A 9,906-nucleotide genomic window follows, 5' to 3' on the forward strand; every position below is an offset into this window, starting at 1 on the left:
TTTTTGTAATGATTTTTTTGTTAATACCTACTTACTCGTACAAAAACATTTGAACCTGCAAACTACACACACACACGTAACACATTATGACATTATATACACCATTAGGTATAGGCATAGAGAAAAAAATACATAGAGTGCTCACTCCATACATCAGTTTTAGTACCAAAAAGACTATTAGCATCTAGCATCGAGTAGCGGAACTATCAGTACTGCTTCTTGACAATAGATGTAGCAGCGACCGGAAAGTCTTATCTCAACAGCATAAGACTTTCCGGTCGGTGCTACATCTATTGTCAAGTAGCAGTACTGATAGTTCCGCTACTCGATGCTGGATGTAGACACTGAAATTAATAGTCTGAACTGATGTATGGAGTGAGCACTCTATGTATTTTTTTCTCTATGGTATAGGGTACTTGACTACTAGTCAAATCAGTATCTTTTTTCGAACTGTCAAAACGATTTAACTACTATAGAATTTGTATGCAACCCTAGCATGTGACTTCACGATCAAATAACCTACTATTTATAGTTTTTTACGCGTTTTAAAATAGAAATTGTGTCTAAAAATAACTGCTGTCTACGTTTCTGCATTAATCCTCTGGTACTTATTTCATGCATGGTCTTAATTAATTAATTTTAAATACAATCAAATACTCTATTACTTAATTTTACAGCGCATTGGCGCAATTTTAGGGGCTATTCATAAATTACGTCATTTCAAATGGGGGGGGGGGGGGGTTTGGACATCGGATGATGGTAGTTTAGTGAAGGTAGAGAGAGGGAAATAGAGACTACTCTCTCCAGGCGAGTGTTATGCCTGGGGACCGAAGTCCGCTGAGAGATAGATCAGAAGGAGTATATATAGTAATTGACATTTGAAACTCCGTAAGTGCGATGTAGGTTTCTCATAGAAATAGAATGCGACAATTACAAGTCTCTGAGGTTTCTACCTCACTAACGCCATCTGTTAGAATTATGTGGCAAGTCGTCGACAGTGACAAGCTGGGGGAATCGCCACAGTAGCATGACGTAGGAGGAAAGGGGTTCATTCGAATTAAGATTTTTGGATGATTTTAGGGAGGGGGGGGGGGGGATTTATGAACAGCCCCATATCAAAGTGGACGAAAACTAGAGCTGGGTGACAACGAACGCACCTACCCTAGATAAGCAATGGAGAGACAGATAGCGTTTCGTTTCATTTTCTGCAAATAATCGTCATCTTGGCTAGCCCCCCTGGCACATTCGCATTACAGGTTTAATTCCTCCCCATACGACACAAGAAAACTACACATTAAGTCAACTAGAACGCCAATAATTTTCTACTCAATGCTTAATGATCATTTCCATGCTAATAAGCGGTTATTTCCGTCCGCCATTTTGATTTTTCCTGGGTAATAAATAGGTAGCTATGTTGGAATTTTAATTAAAGGGATTTTGTGAACGAAAAATTGGTTTGAATTTGTTCTATCAAATGCAAGATATTATGACCTATAAATTTTTTCATCGTAATTATTCCTTAATTCGTACAAACAACAGTTTAAATACAGTTTAAAAACATTATTGTTTTATTTTTGCTCTTTGACTTGTTTATAGCTGTTGGTTTTCCATGTATTGTATGTAATAAAAATAAATAAATAAATAAATTACAAGTTTTTAACAGTTCATCACACACACACACACACACACACACACAAAGAGAAGCGTACTATCCCGAAATCATTTGGGACCCCATTTTCGCCAATTAAGATCGAAAGTACCCGTTACAAATTTGACAAAGAATATAATACCTACACAATAACAAAATATTAATGTTCAAAAATTAGCTTTTATTTAGGTATCTTAATCTTAACTTTGCGATGTCTACAAATACGCGAATTAATTAAGCATACAATAGAATGTACGACACTTGTTTATAAAAAAAAACAACCGGTTGCACTCTGGGAGTGCCGGCAGAAGTGAAAACTCAATGACTAGTGCAAAATGTCTGCAGCACTATGTATAATTGAGGTTAACGCCATCTAGCGTTATTTCGTCGCATTACTTGAAACCCCTAAGCACATCACTGTTAGTACTCGAGTTATATTAGTACCAGTTAGAGGGAAACTGACTAGATGGCATTTAAATCAATAAAGAAAAACTCAATGACATTGTAACAGTTTTTCGATCAGGTCACGTGTCCGTCTTACGTCTTACGAATCTTACCTCTCGCGAGTTTAACATTTTTTCCCCATTACAAAAAGTGCCCAGCGCCGCTAAAGAAGTTTTCACTTCAAAAATGGTTAAGTATATTAAACAGATATCGTTTTATAAATACCAATTCACTACGATCTAGCGCACCCCACACTTATCTTTGACCAATGGTTTAAGTAAAAGCCAAAATCCGTCGTATTTTATTTATTCCGAGCGAAACGTGGGAATCGCGAAAAGAAATTCCACCATACGTAATTACGGTATTAGTTATAGGTACATATCGTTATGTAGAGTATAATTGTACGGTTGATGGAAGAGTTCGATTCGCAGGGCGTATTTAAGAATGGACTTTCAGTGTTTCTAAAGTTCAAAGTTTTCTATAAAAAGATGTCAATACGGCCTTTTGTTGATAAAAAAGTTATGTCATGAGCTTGTAAGCATTGGTAGTTATAAGGACAAATCGGCTTCATAAAGAATTCTTAAAGTATATGTGAAGTGATTTAATTGTCTCTGGTATAAATAGGTATTGGCCTGAAAAGTTTTGCATCATAACAGTTTAAAAAAAGTTCTTGTTGAAAAAAGGTTGCGAACATAAACTTGTAGAGACTGTTCGGAAAGAGAAGAGTCGTGGAATGTATTGGCCCTCATAGATTCCACATCTCTTCTCTTTCCGAACAGACTCAAGGATTTTTTCATATTTTGTGACCCAAAGATCTTGGCCTCAGACAAGTGTGGGCTAAGCTAGAAGATGTTGATGTCAACTTTAACTAGTCATTTTCGAGACCCCGGGGACAATGCCGTTCTCGAAACGTCGGAGGTAATTATAAAACTTAATTATACGCGATTAAGTCCGGATACATTTGTAATGCACTCTGAAACGTCGATAAAATTGAGGTTGTCGGCCAGCATAGGGTATTTGACTGTAAGTATGTAAAATAAATTATTTTACACCATGCATGAAATAAAGTACTAGAAGATTAATAGAGAAACATAGGTACAGCAGTCATTTTTAGACACAATTTCTATTTTAAAACCCGTATAAAACTATAAAGAGTAGGTAATTTGATCGTGACGTCACATGCTAGTGTTTCATGTAAATTCCATAGTAGCAAAATCGTTTTCACAGGTCGAAAAAAGAAACTGATTTGACTAAATAATAGTCAAATACCCTATTGTCATAGACAGGTATATCAACTTCAACAGTCCCTTCACTTAGGTACATTCGCCATTAATCGGAGCGGCCAAGGTGCTCACAAATATCTGAACACGCCTTTATTGTCAAGACGTTAGAGTGCATGTTCATATTTATGAGCACCTCGGCAACTCCGATATATCTGATGGCGACTGTGGCTACATTTACATATTTTTTAGGGAAAGTTGGGAAAGTAAGAGGTCATCCTAAACGTCAGTGACTTGTAAAACAACATAAAACTTAATGATACGTAGCTACAAGCTGAAACAGTTAGTTGACACACCCACAGCGCTTTTAATTGCAGTTTAGCTACGGGGCATACTACTTTATAATTATATCTTGTGAGATGGTAGCCGAAACTGCCCTTATGAATAGTTGTAGGCTGTCAAATGTAACGGAACGTCGTGTTTTAGTGATAAGGGGAGAGGTATGTCATTCTTTCTTTTCTCTTTCTTCCGTATTTACCTGATTTTAGACTCTAAGTATGCTATTTCATCACCGACTTTAAAAATGCCAATAAGGTATAGATGTGAAAAGCGCTGGTGGCCTAGCGGTAAGAGCGTGCGATTTGCAATCCGGAGGTCGCGGGTTCAAACCCCGGCTCGTACCAATGAGTTTTTCGGAACTTATGTACGAAATATCATTTGATATTTACCAGTCGCTTTTCGGTGAAGGAAAACATCGTGAGGAAACCGGACTAATCCCAATACGGGCCTAGTTTACCCTCTGGGTTGGAAGGTCAGATGGCAGTCGCTTTCGTAAAAACTAGTGCCCACGCGAATTACTGGGATTAGTTGCCAAGCGAACCCCAGACTCCCATGAGCCGTGGCAAAATGCCGGGACAACGCGAGGAAGATGATGATGAAGGCATAGCGATGTCTATGTACAGTTGAGGCAACACAATTTTGTGCCATATTCATTTGCAATAAGGCCATAAATACCTACATGACCTGCATTATCATCATATCAGCCTTTTATCGCCCACTGCTGAGCATAGGCCTCTCTTCAAGTACCTACGCCACTTATAGCCAATCTCATCCAGAATCCCGCAATCTTCCGAATATCGTCCACCCAACGAGCCAACGGACGCCAGGCACTCCTTTCGTCTGAGCGCGTACCATGAGTCATTGACAGTGTCAAAACTGACATAAACGCTTTCGAGAACGTAATTTACTTTCTATACATCTCGCTTGTACTAACATGCGAGTACGAGCGAGATGCATAGAAAGTAAATTACGTTCTCGATGACGTTTATGTTAGTGCCAAACTGGTGGTAGTGGTAGAGCGGCCATCATTGCGTTAACATTTTGGCCCACCTGCGATTCACTCTGCGTGGCAAGTTGGCAACATGTCCCGCCCAACTCCATTTTAGTTTGGTAATGACGCATCCGACGTGTTTCATCGTGGTGCGACATCGGATCTCGACATTCCTGCCGGCCTAGCATAGAGAAAAAAATACATAGAGTGCTCACTCCATACATCAGTTTTAGTACCAAAAAGACTATTAGCATCTAGCATCGAGTAGCGGAACTATCAGAACTGCTACTTGACAATAGATGTAGTCTTATGCTGTTGAGATAAGACTTTCCGGTCGGTGCTACATCTATTGTCAAGTAGCAGTACTGATAGTTCCGCTACTCGATGCTAGATGTAGACACTGAAATTAATAGTCTGAACTGATGTATGGTGTGAGCACTCTAGTCTTACTATATTTCTCTATGCCTATAGTAAAGACCATACGAACTGCTCAGTTCGTATGGTCATCCGGGCCATAAAACCCGCTGTCAACGAGAAGGCGCAACAACTACACGTGCTTATCGATGGATTACTACCTGCATTGGAAATTTCTCTTTTTTTTTATAGCCAAGGTTAGAATCGCTATCGCTTCGACAACGAAACGCTTTGTCTCTCTATCACTCTTCCATATTAGTGTGACAGTGACAGTTGCGTTTCGATCCCTACGGAGCGTAAGCGATTGACATGTTGGCTACGCGGCCTGGAGTTTGATGCCGAGAGCATGGCACCTACTACCTCTACTTCTAAGTAAGGTAAGTAGGTATTTTTAACACCGACTGTACTTTTTCCGCGGCCTGTGGTGGTAATTAGGACTAATTACACACCGCGGCCCTTCTGCCCCTATACAGGGTGCTCTGAATATATGTACCTAGGGTTTGCACGACGGATCCGAAATGTATGGGAAGATCCGCGGATCCGGATCCAGATCCGGATAATTTCATGCATTTCGGATCCGGATTGCAAACCCTATATGTACCGTCTGCAGGTATTTAGCACTTTGAAGCCCACTTGCATTCCACTAACCCGGGGTTAATCGGTTAAACCTGGAGTCACCATGGTTACCAGTACAAATTGAGAATAGGTTAACGGTTTAACAGCTTAACCCCGGGTTAGTGGGATGGTGCAAGTGCACCTGAGTGTGATAAGCTTTGTATAAAACCAGAGTTTCTACAGCCAATTATTTGTATAATTTATTTGCACAGTAATGGTGCCATTAGTTTTCCTTTAAATGTCAAGTAAAATATATATTGACGAATCCAGCAACATAGAAAGTAGTTTAATGTATTCAAAAGGTACTTTAATACAAGATACAGTACGTAGCGGCCCCTTTTTTAAATATATTTCGTTAAATTTAAATAATCACGATTATTTAGCAGTGGCGCTAGTGTGCACGTTGATGGGCTCTTAAACTGTTTTTTGCCAAGTTTTCACAGACAATAAAATATGTAATTGATACATCAAGGCGGTTGGTTTACAAAGGGCCTACCGGGAAACGCGAAAATAGAAACTCAGCTATCTGCCTCTTTATCGCTCGGTGCAAGAGCGATAGAGAGGTTAGATGCCCAAATTTCGACTCTAATCGTTCTGGTAAACCCTTAGATTGTGACTGATTGTGGTAGTGGCGCCCCCTACGCAGAGTTTCGCGTAATATTCCCTATTGATCGATATTTTGTAATAATTGCAACACCCTGTATATATCAATAGCAAAGCAACTGTCATTCATATTGACGCCATGTTGTATTCGTATTGTTTTTGCGAGCCGCCATTTTTACCGGAAGTGTAACAGGTTTTGCTAATAATTTGTGGCTTTCCATAGAAAAGGGTCCTTATGGTTCATCTGCAATAAGGACGTTTCTATCAGAATTGCTGTTGGAATTTCAGATGGTCCTTATTCCACTTGAAGCATACGGAAGGTTCCTTTTTGTGATGGAAAGCCACATTCTGTTGAACACTAGAATTTTAAAAAGGGTAGAATTTTCAATGGAATGCACCCTTGAATATAATAGGGAGATTGAAAAGCTTGATTATACTACTATTGTACATATACAATACTTTTTCTATCATGAAACCTAAATAATTAAACTAGATTAGGTGAATATCTCAGTAGATAGTACAAAAGACATCAACGATGTTCTTATTCATCAAATAATAGCGCGTTGATGTCTTTTGGTGACACGTGATTACAGTTGACTAAAGCGTTTTGTAAGAAGTCATTATTACCTACGTAGTAGCAAAGTAGTATTAAGTAGAGATGCCCCGAATAGTGGTTTTGGCCGAATACCGAATATTCGGCCACTCTCTCGGCCGAATACCGAATATTCGGCGACCGAATATTCGGCGTGAGATGCAAACATTGTGAGTCACAATTATTATGAAAACTGTTCGCCAACAATGCACAACGTTTGCTAAGATATATTTTTTGTAAAACAGAACTGAATGTAGTTAGAGTCAATCAAATCAGACCCATGATAAAAATAAAATATTTATTATTATCCTTTTTGCTTCGTCTTCTAGATTAGAAATAAACACAATGTAGTTTCACGTAATGCATGACCTGAAACACTGAATTTTAGAGAATAGAAAAAAAATAATTTTAAAAACGTTTTGACATCTGACATTACCACCATTCACAATTTTCAGTGCTACGCCTGAACACACGTTCTATAATTAACAGTTTTTTCCAGCTATAAATAAATTGCATTGCTTACCTATCATATCCTAAAATGGGTAAGAGAAAGCATAAAGATCGTGACTACGATTATTTGCTTCACAAGATAAAAAAGTTAGAGAAGAATATTAAACGACACCGACATGATGAGGACATGGAAGGTCAGTCCTTTAACATTTAATACGAGTATCTTTTTCAGCAAAACGAAGTTGGATATTTACGCCATCATTATTTATCACGTATATGGTTTGTACTGCGGACAGTTTTTGGGGCTGTCACTTTACTTACTGACGTGGATATATCCCTGAAAGTAGTTGAATAGTAATGTCTACAATTTAACTTCTCCCACGTGTATGGTTCGTACTGCGGGCAGTTTCTGGGACTGTCACTTTACGTTCTGACGTGAACATATACGAGCAATGCGGGCAACCTGTGGGGTTGTCACTTTGCCGTTATTACAACCTTGTCGCAATGTGTAAATCATCATATAATTATGAACATGAACAACAGCTTATAAGTGTATATTTACAGACGCGTTGCAAGTAGATGATGATTACTCGATAACAGAGGAAGACGTAAATCATTTTGAAACCGTAAGATCGACCGTACACATACCCGAACAACCGCCAAAACCCACCAACCCTCTCGGTCCACTACCAACATCAGACCTGCCGCTGACACCACAACAGGCACCTACTGTGCAGCAAGCAATACCTGCCGTGCAAGATGCTCCTTTATTGGATACAGGAGAATCACCTGAGGAGACAGGAGACGTGATTCTAGACAGTACTCTTTTAGAAATACTGGGTGAGGATCCGTCATTAATACAACAATATGGAAAAGAAATTCAAAACGATCTAGCGAAACGACTACAGCACATTGCGACTAATGGCTTAGCCAAGGAAGTTCGTAAAGAGCTATGCGACAGGTACTTACCTCCTAGCAACTGTCCCTTGATTGACGCTCCAGAACTCAATCCAGAAATAAAAGCTGCGGTCTCAGACGCGGTGATGAAGCGAGACAAAGGTATTCAACTGAAACAAAAACAACTAGGACGAGCAATATCGTGTATTGCCGAGGCTCTCAGTAGTTTAATGTCCAAAGAAGACAAAGATGCGCCAACTATAAGACTATTAATGGATGCCTGTCGTTTGCTCTCTGATAATCAAAACCAAGACTCGGTTACACGAAGAAACTTTATCCTATATAATCTGAAAAAAGACATGAAGGAACAAATGCAAAAGACTAATATAGATAAAATGCTATTCGGTTCCGAACTTGCCGAAACCTTAAAAACTGCAAAGTCTATTTCGAAATCGGGAGCCGATCTAAAATTACCGACGTCTTCTAATAGAGTTTCTGGTCCTAAAAACAAGCCTTACACACCGCAGCAATACACAGGAGCCCATCCTAAAAGAAATAATTTAAACTGGAAGGCTCCTCCTCTGAATCGCAGGCATCAGGGGAGCCAGAGGAGCAGGGAGCCTGCTTCTTCCAGGAATCAGCACGCGAGCAGCTCACGCACATCATATCGAGCGTCGCGCCACAGGTACTCGAGCCGCCGCTAGATGGAACACCGGTGAGTCACACTGGCAGACTATCGCATTTCTACTATCAATGGTCATTATTGACCTCGGATCCGGTTATTTTATCATGGATAGCGGGATATGAGATAATTACACATCGTCCCGTGGAGCAGATTCATGCTCCTAAAGGAAAAACTTTCTCAATTAATGAAAAGCTTCAGATTTCAGAATCAATTGCAGATTTATTAAAATCTGGCGCTATTTCTGAATGTGAACCTTGCAATGGACAATATTTGTCAACAATTTTTTTAATTCCAAAGCCAAACGGTAAACACAGATTTATACTTAATCTTAAAAACTTTAATAAATTCATTGATACAGAACACTTCAAACTCGAAGATTTAAGAACTGCTTTAAAACTGGTTTCTGAGAAATGTTTCATGAGTACTCTAGACCTAAAAGATGCATATTTTTTGATACGTATACATGATAATTCACGAAAATATCTTCGATTTGAGTTCAATGCAAAGCTGTATGAATTTAATGTTTTACCGTTTGGCCTTAGTACCGCTCCCTTTGTGTTTACAAAAATAATGAAACCAGTCACCAAATTGCTCAGAGCATGTGGTTACCTGTCCTCTGTCTATTTAGATGACTTTCTCTTAATAGGAAGTACTTATGAGTCTTGTTTGGACAATATTTTAGCTACAAAGCAATTGTTAACATCTGTAGGCTTCGTTATAAATGAAGAGAAGAGCAACCTGGTACCTAATAATAGGTGTAAATTTCTAGGTTATATCATAGACACCAAAAATTTCCAAGTTACTTTGCCTGATGATAAAATAAATAAAATAAAGAAAGAATTGAATCATTTTAAGACTGCCCGCCGGTGCAAAATAAGAGATTTTGCGCGTTTAATCGGGCTGCTTAACTCGGCATGTCCTGCAGTAGAGTATGGCCGGCTTTACACTAAAGAATTCGAAAGACAAAAATACCTCAGTTTAATTAATGACCCAGAGAATTTTGACAGG

The 9,906-nt window shown here is 39.0% G+C and overlaps 1 protein-coding gene across 1 annotated transcript; it reads left to right on the forward strand.

The window, feature by feature from the left end:
• The first annotated feature begins 7,404 nt into the window (after positions 1-7,404).
• LOC134658996 (uncharacterized) lies at positions 7,405-9,019 on the forward strand. The gene is made up of 2 exons (XM_063514603.1): positions 7,405-7,510; positions 7,881-9,019. The coding sequence occupies exons 1-2, from the start codon at positions 7,405-7,407 to the stop codon at positions 8,915-8,917; spliced, it is 1,143 nt and encodes a 380-aa protein (XP_063370673.1). The 3' UTR covers positions 8,918-9,019.
• Positions 9,020-9,906: the final 887 nt, after the last annotated feature.

The sequence above is a fragment of the Cydia amplana genome, chromosome 24 (assembly GCF_948474715.1).
Source record: "Cydia amplana chromosome 24, ilCydAmpl1.1, whole genome shotgun sequence".
Lineage (NCBI taxonomy): Eukaryota > Metazoa > Arthropoda > Insecta > Lepidoptera > Tortricidae > Cydia > Cydia amplana.